The following is a 14,844-nucleotide window of genomic DNA, read 5'->3' on the forward strand; positions in this document are numbered from 1 at the left end:
GCCCCTCCCCCCTTGAATTCCTCTACCCATGAAACTTTAGTCTGTGCTCGCGCGTGTCCCTCCATAAAATACTGCCCTACCACCTCCACCCCAGAAACCACCAGAAACCACCAGAATCCGTCAGAAAGCCACCCACCAACAACCCGCCTGCCGCTCTCTCTCTCTCTATCTCTTTCTCTCCCCCTCTCTCTCACTCTCCATATATATATATAAAAATATCTGTCTCCGTCTCGCTCGATGTGTGCTTGAACCACCGCCCACCACCCAGAAACACCACCCACCCAACACCACCACTCAAAAACCCCCTAGAATAGTCTCCTAAATGTGGCCACCGCAGGACAGCAAGAATTTATTTCCACACATATGTATATCCACTCTTTTGGTTTTGGTTCAATTAGATACGTTGCCAAAAATATTCGACTGCATTTCAGATGCACGCTAACCGAACAGAACCCTTCACACAGGAATTGCAACACAAAAACGAACAATATTGATCGAAATAATAGGGCGTAGCATCTGCATGTTTTTCAAAAAGCCAACGAAAATATTTTTTATCAATCAATACATTTTATAATTTCAATGCTCTGCAGTCGAGCGTAAAATTGTAAAAGTCCCTGGATGCAAATTGTAAATTTGAGACTATTAGTAACGAGCATTTTTTAACGATAAGCATCTCAAGCAAAATCGAATAACAAATTGTGTAATACTATAGAGCCAAAATGTTTTCGTTTTCAGCCTGATTGCTGAGCGAACGGCTTAAACTACAGTGTAAAGTGTAATGAATAGGAATTTTTAAGCACTTCATTGCTAATTCTCATGTTTACCAGCTAAGCCAAATTTCTAAAAAAAAAATTAATAATAAACCCTTCTACTAAAACATAGTAACTGAACTGAAATATGTAGTGAGCTTTTTCGCTCTGATGTTTTTTTTTTTTGTATTTTTTTTGTTTTGTTTTCGGTCAGCGGAAAATATTTCAACAATCATTTGCACTCGTTTAAAGAACCCATTCAGCGAAGTGGGCGCGTTTGTTAAATAATTCACCGGAACAGTGTAAAGTCGATGGGCTTACACTCGATTTAACATCCGCTGGCCGACTGGGCGTATGTGTAATTATATATGAGGAGCTGCCAGTGCCTCTGCGTTGCGAGTATATGACAAACTCGTTTTGCATATGTAAACATAATTTGCATTGACTGCGCTGACTGTTTGACAACTGAATCTGATTTGGCTTTGGCATGGCATCGAAACGGAAATGGAAATGGGAATGGGGAATGCGAATTGGCAGCAAATATAGTGGGCACAACAAGGAATTTGAACCGAAATCGCCCGCCATAACGACTCCACGACTGGCAATTGGCATAACTGACAATTAGTCGATGGATTAAACTAGACCGCGTTTAGATTACATTTTGGGCCTAATTAAAGGTGTGCAAACTGCGAGGTCAATGAACTGAAAGGGTTGAAGAGCGAGGCGCTGACATGATTTATGTGGCCTGGCCGCAGAATTTGCATAGTCTTGCTCGTAATTAAATATTTGTTAATAATTAATATTTAAAAAAAGGGCTGATTAAATAATGTTCGCAATTGAATAATTGCGATTTAAACCAAAGAGTTGAATTCTTTAAAAGCGCACTAGTCATTGGAAATGGATAGCTAATGCACTCACTCAATTTGCTAGCAAATATCCAAATGCCTTATTGGGCTATAGATTAGCACAGCAGTTCAATGAAGTAGCGCAAGTCACTCAACAACCGATTTCCATTAATTATTAATGGTAATTGTTGCCGAATAGCACAGCTTGTTGGCCACCCTTCAATCATTTCTAACTGCGGCACTCAAACTGCTCGATTTTGATTTTAATTAGCGCAGTCGAAGTGTGGCGAACTTAAATCGATGGCTATGCAAATGTCGCAAGTGCATTAAAGCCAACTTGGTGGGGGGATGGCCAACAGGGGTGGGGGGGAACGACATTAGTAAAACAATAACACGCAGCGTGATAGGAATCTTGTCGCCTTGTCTGATGCGAAACTGTGCGCGGGTAGCGGGTGTGGGCGAGCACTTTTCTCACGCACTGTCTGCTGCCTGGAATTTAATAGACATGCAGCGGCGACCCCTTATCCGCTTTCTCCCCTCCACCCACCGCTTTCTCCGGCTTCTCTGGCAGCAAAAGAAGCGGCGGATCTCGACAATTCTAATGGCGTCTGACACTTTGAAATGTAAAATAGACTTTGACTCTGAGCCCGAGGTGGTTGTGCGGCTCCACAGGCCCAGCACAAGCGAAACCAACCAATGCGATTCGATGTAACCCAAGAACTGGGATCTCGCACCCATACCAACCCACATAAACTCGAGTTGACTAATCAATACAAATGAAATTTGTCAGTTTAATGAGCAGGAATACAGTGTTACTGGAGCCGTTTCACCCATCTTATGTTCAGTCGCCTTGGCATTGGAAAAGACAACTTGATGGAAGTCTATAAATAATAGTAGTAATGTAATATTTTTCTTCTCTTCACAATATATGCCTTCAAATGCATCGAATTATGATTTATTTTTTTAGATTTTTGCATAATCAAAGTTAGAGATCATGCAACCTCCTTATGTCGCAATTTAAAGACCACTTTCTAGTTTATTAAATACTTATACAAGTATGCCTGCGAATTTCTCCGAGTGTAAGAAAACAGGAATAGCCGAAAATACAAAATACACAAAACCAAGTGCGAGTCGAGAGTCGGTTTAATCAAGCAGCAGACCTCGTCTATAAATATGTGGCTACCGCACAAAAACACACGGACTGACACGCAAACACACTTAATTAACTTGCTGGCGGGGAATCGGAGACGCGTAGCACTTCTTTTTGGCCGTTCCACTTGCCGGCACTTAAGAACGACCGACTTCTCGATGGCATTCAATTTGACCGGAACTTTGGGCTACCAGCGAATCCCCATCGAATGGCATACGCTACGCCTCAACCCGAAGGCGATGTCAAATTGAAGCTCCATAGCGGGCTTGACCCCCGGGGAAGATAGAAAATAGCAGCAGAAATGAAGCGAACTGAAATGAAATGAAATGAGATGAGATGACTTTTGCCAGGACAACCGGTGGTGGACCCTTGACAACCGGGGATGGCTGCTTTCCGATATTGATATCGACAGCACGGTAAACTTTATGCCCCGCAAAAAGCCAATCGCAATGAATAATTTAATTATGAGATATGAAAAAAAAGCACGTTGCAAAACAAAACAAATAACTTTGCGGCGATATGGTTTTACGTAATATAATCAGGAATTAACCTTCCACTAGGTTAACATCAGCGGTCGATTGAAGGCCCTCAAGTGTAACTTGTTTCGTTAATAGTCATAATTACTAGTGCGCGAACTTTTCACAGGCCAACAGCATGGCAGTGAAAAAAAATCAACTTGATTCTTGCAAATTTAATTTACGCGAAGAAGGTGTGGATTATTTAATTAATTCAATTACCGCCGGCTTTCACCACGTCCACGACAATTAAATGACACTTTTTTAAACGTTTATTGTTGATTATACTGCATTGTAGTGCTCTGTGATTTATGCAATTCAATGGCAATAAAGCTTAACGAGGGGAATTCATTCAGGAGGATTAAATTCAAATAATAACAAAATATATAACAACTAATATGTTTATTAATGCATAAAACCGTAAAAAGTAAATAGCTGTATATAAGGGTTGTGCCCATAATTTCTGAGCTGCATACAGGGCGTATGAGCAATATTGCTCATACGAGCTCTTTTGGCTTAGTTTCCGATAGTAGTGTGCCTGGATTTTGGGGCTTAGCTGGATTTTAGATGCCTTTGATGCTGTCGGCGGAAGACAATGCAGTCATGTCCCGGCTAAATTGTAAAACACCGTCGTGCGTTGACTTTTCACAATGCCCCCCCGAGCCCCTGGTGATCCTGGACCACATTGCAGCCCCTGCGCATATGGAACCGCGAAACGGAGAAACAATGGGTCCAGGACACGGGATCCACCTCATAATAGCAACCCAATTTGCAAGGCATTCTTTGTGGTTGCGACCACCAAAAGTGCCATAAAGCTGGTGGTCAAGCCCAAATTGACTTTACCATTTCGAAGGTTTAAGAGGTGACTGGGGAAATTTCGAAGTCAAAAACCCATTTCCATGATTACTCTATCATGAATATTTGTGTATATTTTTGAAATTTATAATTTTATAACGTACACACCTGCAACTTTTCTTCACTGCCAACTTGTTGGTCGATTCCTATGACTTCTGCTCGATATTTCGTGTGATCAGCCCACAGTGAGCGACACTTGTGCCTCCCCAGATGCAGGAGGACTTCAATCTGATTATCGCCTCGAGTGTTGGATGATGGCTGACGGCGGGCGGCGGGCGGCAGAAACCCCCAAACCGCCGCTACCTTCACCCTACTTCAAAGGATTTTCGTCGCGTTGGAAATTATGCCATCAATAAAGGCAAATGGGCGACTGAATCAATGGGTTGGGCGCTTATTATTTTGATATTTTTTATCTCTTCTTGATTTTGCACATACCATGGACAACCTGACCCTGGACACCAGACCACGGACTCCAGACCCCTGACACTAGACCTAGGAAAAACTGGACAGACTGTACACCAGACCCCGGACAAACATAAATTTGCACAAAGCGCACATCAAATCAAATCGAATCGAACCGAATCAATTCAGCGTCAGCAGATTTGATAAAATCATTCGGTGCGGCAAAGATGGCGATGGCGATGTCGAGATGGCCAGCACTTTAATATCCCATTCTGGCCACCAAATGGCGTCCATATAGAGGGTATCCGAAAGGAAACCGATGGCAACATTCGCACATATAATAAAACTTATTTCCATATTCCAGCTAAATCCTTTGGCGCCCCCACCGGTTCTGCTCCCTGGCTTTTGGCCATGGCATCCTCCACCAGCTCCTCCAGCCGCCAACTTTCCTCTCGCTTCCATTCTTTCGTGTTCGCAGCATTTTCTGTTGCCACTTAGATTTTAGCATGTAGATAAGCAGAAAAAGTATTTCCGCTCACTCGTGCACACTCGAAATCAGCGAAGAGGATGCAATTTCTTTTGCCCGCTCTCAACTCCTTTGGCCTTTATTTTTATTCTTTTTTTTTGGAGGATCCCCAGCAGACGAGGGTCGCTACTGCGATAAAAACGAGGGTGATGACGCCCTGATGATGCCCATAATTCATCATAATAGATGTCTCACTACGAGTTGATAAAGGTGCTCAGATTTGGTGAATTCAAATGGGAAATTACGAGGGCTAATTTAGGTGATTTAAGTGCACAGCTTTCCTAATCCTTTACCTGATTGTGTTTATAAAATATTTTATTTCAAAAACCACACATTATGTGATGAGCTGGAAATCTAACATTTTTTCCACACGTCTGTTAGCTTTAAATGTACTTTTTATAACGAGCCCACACTTTTCTTATTCCCATTTTTCGTAATATATGTGCTAAGCTGCAATTTGCCAGAGATTCCCCAATGGAATTTTAGCGAAAACTCGGTGAAAATCTCATCACTGCAATTCATCCTCAAGCGCACCTCGCACCGCAGAAGTCCTTCACCGACCCCCATCCGCTTTTCCCTTCCCCTCCGCCCATGGCAACCGAAGGCGACTTGGGGGAGATGCATTCGTATCCTGGCTCCCAGTTTGCCCTTCGCGCGAAGAAAGTCTGCGTTTTGGCCGCATCCTTCGCAAGGCGCTTACCATAACTGCATGCAATTTGGTAGCAACCGCAATGCATATTTACCCTGCCACCGCACACACACACATACACATACTCTGGCACACTCGTCCTGCACCCATACATACACAGATACAGGGCCAAATGCCTTGAGTGGCATTTTAGTGTTGCCATTTAAGCAATAGCAACGACTTGGGTGCTCCTGCTTCCGCACTTAGAACAAATTCAGCTTACATTTCGCAAGTATTTATGATTTATTTTATATAAATGCAGATATTTATTATTTCAAAGATAAAGATCATAAAAGTCATTCTTCTAAGAACCTATCTACCCGTTTTAAATGTCCTGTTGTAACTTATAGCAATACTTTATCGAAGTCACTAGTATTTTCTGCCAGTGCAAGTTTGCCACTGGGCCAAAGTGCAAGTGCGCTAGCTTGGAGTTCTCCGTTTTTCGCTGATTCTGATGCTGGGCCAGCGATTGCATGGCGAAAGGCAAACGAAGCGAATCATTGTAGTGATATCCTGATATCCTTCCACTCGCGCTCCCACCTCAAGATAAACTGCATTGCAATGACAGCCAGCACATGCATATCCATAGTTTTTACAGCAATTGCGGCTGCTTTCCGACCGCAGAGCATCCTTAAAATGCTGGAATCCGCATGGGTATCAGCATCACCCAACGGTGGCATATTCATTTCCTTGACTTCACATTCCATACAAATAATTGTTCATGCGAAATAAGAAATAGACCATATGAGATTATTAAAACATTATAAAATACCTGGTGATTTAAATTGAGCACTTATAATGGTTTATAGCTAGTGAAAAGTGATCTTTAAATTTCCTATATTTTGTAAAATTTAAATTCCTTTTTTGCTTGTGCCATAGCTTTTATAGGGTAGCCAATGTTCGGTAACACACAGCGAGTCCCCAGTGCCTTGTTTTATTATTTTAAGCTCCGTTGAGAATGCATTTTAGCTAAATTTGATGGCACTTCTCATTGTTTCCAAGTGCAACTGTCGCTGCTCGAAATGAGATTGTTGCTGCCGTCGTGCTGCTGTTGTGTGTTTCATATTTCATAAAAATTAAGTAAGCGAGCGAGACAGGGCAATCGAGCGCAGACAGAGACGGAAGAGGGGGGCAGTAAGGCAGTCGGGCCAACGGCCCCAATGCCGGAGGAGTCCGCCAAGTGTCGGCCAGTTGAAGAGGCCCCCAAGAGCGTGGCCTGGCAGTCGTAATGGAAAACTGCCATTTCCGCCAGTCGCAGCTCATGCGTGATGCCAGGAGGAGCGGGACGCAGCAAGGGGCTGCTGAGTTTGCACCGGGAATGGCGGAAAACTAGGGGGGACTTGGCCTGGCTTATCTGGCCCTCAGCTGGGGGCTAAAGTCTAAGGCAGAGCCTGCCAGGATCCGGGAGATCCATGGCTGGAGTAGGAACAGGACACAGGCCTTGGACCAGAAACACAACCAGTACCGGCACCAGTACCAGAGCTCAGTACCCAGTTGGTGGAGTTGAATCCAAGGCTAAAGCTGATGCTGCTGCTGAAGCTGAAGCTATGTCATGCATTGGGGAAATGCAATATTTTATTCGAAACTGAAGCGAATTCTCACCAGTCGGCACACACTGGCGCACAGATAGATTCCCGGACGGAGTGACGAGTGGAGTACACTCGAAGAATAAATCGAAGCTCGTTTCGCTGGGTAGGTGTGAAAAGAGCACACTTTTCCAAGTCGAGTACATTTCCGCAGCTTGCGCGCTGAAGGGCCATTTATAAGCTTTGCCCGGTTTCAAAGGCAACTTTTAATAATTCAGGCGTACTTTTGAATCTTTAGAAAAATCTGGGTTAGCAAGCGGTGCATCTGGTCGATATTGCCAATCTCGCTTGAAAACTCTTTCTTTTTTATAAATTAGATTTAAAGTTCAAGTGTCTCTAGTTTCCTTTTCAATTCTTTACCACCTTCTTCAAGAAATATTTCCCACAATTTCTTCAGAACAAATAGCTGCAATTTCTCTTTGACACTTCGCTGCTAATTATGTGGCAAGGACGCCACATGTAGTTTTTTTTTGAGTGCAGCAGTGGGCTGCGTTTTGGAGTCCTGGCCAATGGTCCTGGCTTTAAGCAGCAAGTAATAACCAACTTATGTTGCTAACCGTATTTCTTTCGCTGCCATCAATTTTCCTTAGCCTCCTTGGCTGCCGCTGGACACTGGCTGCATTGGCGAAATGAAATGAAATAAATCAAGCTGAAATGCAATTCGCCGAAGAAACACTCAGAGCGGAGCCATAAAATAATGCCAAGGAGTTGAGAGTTGCGATGCTGAATTCCCGGGCCAGACAAGATGGGGCTAAGTGAAAAGCGTGGGGCTTAATGCGAAATGAAATGCCTTCGCTTGGGGCCTTAACACGTGGGCGTGGCGTGGCGTGGCATGGCACTTAATGATGCACGTCTCGGTGGCAGCCAGGCATTCAGTCGATCGATCTGCGAGTCAATCAGCCACTCAATCAACCGGCAAACCGCAACATTTTTGGTAGGCACAACTCCGCCGAAGGCCCGCAGGAAGCCTTTTTTCCAATCGGATTGATTTTTGCCACCCCATTCCATTTGCGGTTTGCGCTGCAAGTAAAGCAGACTCCAATTAAGCTGGAAAAATCATAATTAAGCACCACTTGGGCGAAATCACAAGTGCAAATTCCAAGTAAAAGACACCAATGAGACTGCACACACATACAGCATACAGCAGTTCAAAATCGAGGCTTTATGTTTTTTGTGTCGGAAAATATCGATAATGATGCTCGTCACGCTTTATGGGACGGCAATCAAATTTCGGGGAAATTTATTTCCATTTCCTTGCTGCCCATTTGCATACTGGCAACGGTTGTCAATAATCATAAAATATGATTTGGCCATTAAAAGCAATCGAACGGAGCAGAATATTTCACAAATGGTTGCCAATCAAACAATGAAAGCTGTGAGCATCAAATGCAGATACGCCGCCGGTTTGAGATGTCGACAGGATGTGGACAGGATGCTCACAGGAAGTCAATAGACATATACACCATGCCCCAAATCTACGCATTCATCTACATCAACATCTATATCTTTGTGGGCGGGTGCTGATTAGAGGCAAGTTGTTCGAAGTTAATTTTCCAAATTGCCCTCGAGCAACCAGCGCAAAAGGTGAACACTCCTCGAAACCCCAAAAATTCCAATTAAACAAATGCCAAACTTTGCGCCCACTCCATTCGTCTGTCTCTCGTCAGATTTTTGGGGCCTGCCAAAAAGGCAGGAGTCATCAGAGCGCAAACCAAAAACTTTCACACATCTGAACATATATATTCATACATATATACTGGCACACATATATGTTGGCAAACAACATTTGGTAAAAATATTCCGCAGATTTTTATTAAATAACGAAGGCAATATTTGGGCAATGCTATTACGCACGACCATAACGATTCAACTGGAAATTCATAGTTACGGAATTAGTTCGGCCAATTAAAGTGAGGCCAAGACAAACGAATGCGAACACGATTGATTTGCCCCCTAATTGGCACAAAGCATTTGGCATTAAAACCAAATCAGCAAACAACCAGGAATTTATCGCCAAACTCAACCCAATCCAAACCAGGAACCAAACCAAACTCAACCCAATCCAAAACGTATGAATATGGACTGCTTGTGACCGCAGAATCGAGCGAAATGGAAATCTGCCCTGCGGTTTGATTATGTATCATAAGCCCAGTTTCCTAGTAGAAATCACTTCTGGCACAGTTTCCTCTGAAGAAAACCACTAATCAAATACTGGACTCTACGTGTTTGGGGGGCAAAATTGAGAAGGCAGGAGACAATTGGATTTATGGGCCAGGGCGATAGGCAAATGCTCTAGGCTGGAAATACCCTTGCAGTCATTCAGTTTCACAGCTTATAAGTCCGTTCATTAAAGCCTTGAACTATGATCATGCTTTCTATCAAATCTTACAATTTATGGGACATAAATAATTTACTAATTCCATATAATTATTTTATCATAGTCCTTATTTTTGCATAGCTAATTACACACAGTTTTTTTGGATTTGTTTAATGGGAGGTCTGGAAAATAAAGTTCAAATTTGTTGAGTCGCAGAATGATATAATGAGTCTTAAATGCTTTTCTCCAAACTTTGAAAGTGTTCGAGAGAGTGGTGAAAAAATGCAGCCACAAAGGGCAGGGATGGACTGACCAAAGTAATTTAGCTGTAGGCCGCAAACTTGAAGGCCGGAAAATGGGACTTGGAAAACGAGAGGCGGAAAATGGACTGGGGTCATGGGAAAAGAACAAGGCCAAACAAAAGCAGACAGAATCAGAGCCAGACAAACTCACTTGATGGCCGTCATCAGCAGGCCCAGAAGGCACGACTTGTCACGTCTTTGTGGCCCCATCTCCTCTTCCATCTCTTTCGATACATCTATCCCCGTCTCTTTTGCCACAACTGTCTGCGTCTCTTTCCCGCCCGCTGTCTATGTGTGTTTAATGACAGGACAGCTGCAATCTGGTGCAATGATATCTATTAATTATGGCACAAACTCTCGCAAATTGAGTTTTATTTCCACTGAAGTGGATATTCATTTGCATATCACTCATACGCCAAGTGCGCAGTGCCAAGCCAAAAATTGGCCGAGCTGCTGCAAGTGGCAAATCGTTGACAATACAATCCAAATGGAATAAACTATTCCTACTACCCACTTCCATCCACCGGATTGAGTTCTCGCACCGGCTTAGCCTTCAGGCTTTGTGTCCATTCGGTCTTTGTCTTGGTTACCAGGAAATCCAGTGAGAGACATGATTAAATTATCGTTGACTTTTGTTGCACCAGCCCCCCTCAGCTGCCAGCAATCGAATCGAAGACAAGCCGGGTGGGAATCGGGTGTATATATGTACATATAGTCAGTCACTTGGCATGGGGCTGCTCCCCTCGGCTAAATCAGATTAGTTGCTGGGACTCCTCAGGGACTTATTGTGTGCATATTGCAAATATACTTTTGTGCTGAGCAGATTGCCTTGGCTACCATTTCGGTATTAAAAAATGATCAGAATTGCATTTATATTTTTGATAGTTTTCAATGCGATGTATACAGGGAATTACTCAACGGATAACTGAGATTTGTGCACTTTTATATACGTCATTCGTAATCTTTATTGAGAAAATTACATTGGTATTGAGCCTTTATGCCTTTATTGTTGTTTTTGGTATACAAATTGAAGTTAAACAATTACCATTTTTCTAGCAAACGATTTACGAACTTAATGGCTTCTGTGAATTCAGAAGCTGTTGCAAAACTTTTAAAATTATGTGTTAACCTGTTTGAAATTCCTAAAATTCAAAGCGAAGCCCGACAATTCGACAGTTACTGAAGTTTACTGTTGACTTTCACAAGTGTTAATGTTTGCTATCGTCACACATCCAGTGGATTAGCTCTTGCAACTACAAATTACAAAACTATCACATTTCAGATTATTTAATTGTTAACTTGGTCCTTAAGAAAACATTTTATACGTTCCAAAATCTGAATGGCATTTGATAAAATGCATATTATCATTTGATTGTCGTGATTATGCTTATTAAGTAGCCAGAGTTGTCATCATAATGCATGTAGCAAGTGACGCACACCCTCCTCTATCTATCTCGCTCTCGCTCGCTCACACACCCATTGCCACATGCATCAGTAGAGTTGTCTCGCTCTAGAGTTGTCTCCTCTCAATCTTCTCTTGGTTAAATCGGTGATGTGAAAAGCTCACACTCTTTCTCTGTCTTTAAATCAACTTCTCTCTCTCTCTATCTATTTCTCCCTCTTTCTTTCTCTCTCTACTCTATCTTTATCTCTCCCTTTCTCTCTCTCTTCTGCCTGTCTTCTCTTTCTGTTTGTGCTTCATCCACAGGACGTGCCCGCGTTGAGTGACGGAATCTATCACATTGATTCCTTTATACTGGAAGCGCCCAAGAGCGCGATTTTCGTGGGATTACAGAATGATTTCATGTGCGATTTCTCCTACTCATCGGACGGGCAAATGGCGGCCAACTTGGGGCATGAGACCCGAGATGAGCAGGCCGCAGTTGGTGGCGATTCCGACTTTGATTCGCAGATGGACTCGCCCAAGCAGACGTGTGACTGTGATTTCGAGTTGGATGTGGACGATGGGGAGCAAATGGAGGAAGGCGATGAGGAGGAGCTGGAGGAGGAACATCAGGTGGAGGATCAGGAGTACGACGATGGCATTGGTTTCAGTTGTGACAGCGACAGCGGACTCACACTGCCCGAGGACGATGATGAGTTTGTACTGGTCACCGGCCAGTGTCTGCCCAGCAACTCCAGTCACTCGTGCAGCAGTTCGATGCAGTGCAGCAGCGGTTCCAGTGGCGGAGAGGTGGCTACTAGCTCCTCAACCTCCATGGAGTTGGACATGGTTCTAACACCGCCACCGCCACCAACACTAAGCAAGCCCAAGTCCGGCGTACATCCCCTCAAGTTCCTGCACCAAATCATCTAGAAAAGAAACTCATTCGAAATTCATTCGCTCACGTTCTGCGGTAGTGATGGTGGTTCAGTGACCACCTGCTGCTGCTGCATGCAAATCTGCAACGACATCATTAAAATCAGGCTGGCCAAAATTGCGCAAAAAAAAAAGGAAGAGAAATGCGATATCGAACCCATTTACCATTGTGACCCGACCTTCGCTTTGTCCACGTAGTTCGTGCTGAGTTCACCGCAAACCAGAAATCTGAACAAAATCAAATCCTGGTCCTTGGGGGGATTTGCAGTTCGGCGTCATTTCCCCCTCATTAGTTAAGCTGCTAATTGTGTGGCGGGCTGTATCCTAGATATACCCCCCCTTTAGGTAGGAATACTCAATGCGACATTGGGCGAACATAGTTAACAGTATTATGGATATAACCTCATTAAAAGGCTTACAGTTTATAGAAAGTATTATGCGCAAAAATGATGGCAACCAAGGTGGATCAAATATAAATAAAACGAATACTGCATTGAGTCTTGGCGCAATTGAATAATTTTACAGAGCCCTTTGATCCACGTTTCTTAACCCTAAGTAGCTATTGAAATTGTAATAATTTAATGTTCTCATTGGACGGACAATCGTGCAATGCAAAGCTAAGTAAATAGTTAACTGTTGGCTAAACGAATGGCTGCCAAAACTAATACCGCACAAGGGCTATATACGAGTATATAACTATATATATATATATATATATATATAAATGAAAAATAAATATCTAATAAAACGAATTGTGTACCGTGAGATCATTTGACTGTTAACTCTGGAAACCAATTACTTGCTGGCATTTGGTCAGACGAAATGAAACCAGAACGGAGATAAAGATACTCTCCTGATTTATTTGGCTTGAATTTCCTTAGCGATTTGCATCGAATTTTTCCTCATTTTTCCATTATATTCCATTTGAATGAGGGAATATTGTACAATAAAAAGAAATAATTGGCAGGGGAGACTGAAAGGTGCACGCAATGTTTGCCTTGCATTTCATTATGAATGCAATTTGAGGTGGTTTCAGTTGGGTGGTTGGTGGCCATCGAGATTTCCAATGGCTGTTCGCTGTGTTGCCCGCTGCCTGGCGGATGCAGTTCGTCCTTCATTATTCTGTATTTACGTATTAACGCTTCCCTTTATGTAGGCCATCAAGTGTCTCTTCCCCGGCAGGATTTAACTCTCCTGACCTTCTTCCCCCTTCCCGTTTTCCACCTTCCCCGACACACATACACATTTCCAAAATCGAAGTATTAATGAATGCATAAGTAAAAGAGAAAGAGAGAGAGAGAGGGAGAGCGAGAAAGGGAGAAGGTGGGAAACAAAGGGAGGCGGCATCAGGTGGCCGCTGGCTTAATTACTCTGCCACGCCCCCTTTCCAGCCCATTCCCATAATCCACAGTGCAGTGGGCTTTAAGGATATTATATTACAGACACTCTCCATGCGAGAATCGAGCTGAAGCCCGCTCGGTCGCCTGCCCGCCTCCCTTATTAATTGAAAATATTTATTGTTATGCTTATTACATCGGTCTCTTCCCTCTCTCTCTACCTCTCTCTCTTCGCCTTCATCCAATGGAATCCCCGCAGGAGCACGTCCGAGAGTCGAAGGAGAGCAAGCTGGACGAGATGGGCCGCAACTCCAAGGGACGCTCGCGTGAGAACATATCCAGGTGAGTCTTCCCCATTCATCTGGATTATCATTCAAAATGTCGAAATCTTCAATAGACCATACTTAATCGCATTACGTATACGCAGTGTGCATTGTGCAGTCATGTCGACTGATATTCAACTGATACCCATTATTGTCCGCTAGAACTAATTTGCTTGGCGTAAATAACCTAATAAAGATTAATTATTTTATTATGTGAAACAAATGACTGTAAAATGTCTTAAGTTATCCTTGCAAGACGGCTGAAAATCCCTCAATTTAATTATAATTTTCCACCCGTGTGCAGGCAAAAGCACTCGCAAACATCGCTGCAGATCCTGGATGATGTGTCCAATCGATACTATCGCGAGGCAGTTCCACTATCGACGCAGTCCAGCAAGGCGGACTACAAGGAGAAGGAGCACAGCATCCTGCGCCGCCATGCCGATATGACGCAAACAAGTCTCTGCGGCGTTGGCGAGGATGATGGCGAATCCTCATCGACGACCACGGCCACACACGAGATGATGACAAAGGCGGCCATGTCGGCGGTGCCCTCCAATGCCTGCGACATGGGCTGTCAGACGAGGTGAGTCCCAGACCCATTCCCAGTTCCCAGCACCAACAACAGTTCCCATCCCAATCGACCCTGTGTATGCAGTCAAATAGATGCCAGAAAATTGCAAAGTCAACGGCGGGCAAACACTAAAAACAATGGCAATGTGGAGCCGGGCTTAAGTCCTGGAATTCAGGAAGTTACAACCCGAGCCGACCCCCTTATGTATACATATACATATAAACATGTGCGTTGCTCGAACAGCACAAATCGATGCAAATATTTGTATTTGCATGAGTCTTTATTGGATATAGCGACAGGTCCTGCACTGTTGGAGTTGTAGGATTCGGGAATGTAGGTTAGCAGGATGGAGGAA

The 14,844-nt window shown here is 43.6% G+C and overlaps 1 protein-coding gene across 3 annotated transcripts in view; it reads left to right on the forward strand.

Moving 5' to 3' along the window:
- LOC6618547 overlaps positions 1-14,844 on the forward strand; it is a 117,142-nt gene that overhangs the window by 96,816 nt on the left and 5,482 nt on the right. For 2 of the 3 annotated variants that reach the window (XM_032725341.1, XM_032725342.1), the window contains exons 11-12: positions 13,852-13,934; positions 14,220-14,501. In XM_032725341.1, coding sequence (XP_032581232.1) covers positions 13,852-13,934; positions 14,220-14,501 — 365 coding nt within the window. Of the gene's footprint in view, positions 1-11,643; positions 13,008-13,851; positions 13,935-14,219; positions 14,502-14,844 lie in introns of those variants that run through there. The other variant, XM_032725343.1, reaches the window with a different exon arrangement.

The sequence above is a fragment of the Drosophila sechellia genome, chromosome X, assembly GCF_004382195.2.
Source record: "Drosophila sechellia strain sech25 chromosome X, ASM438219v1, whole genome shotgun sequence".
Taxonomy (NCBI): Eukaryota; Metazoa; Arthropoda; class Insecta; order Diptera; family Drosophilidae; genus Drosophila; species Drosophila sechellia.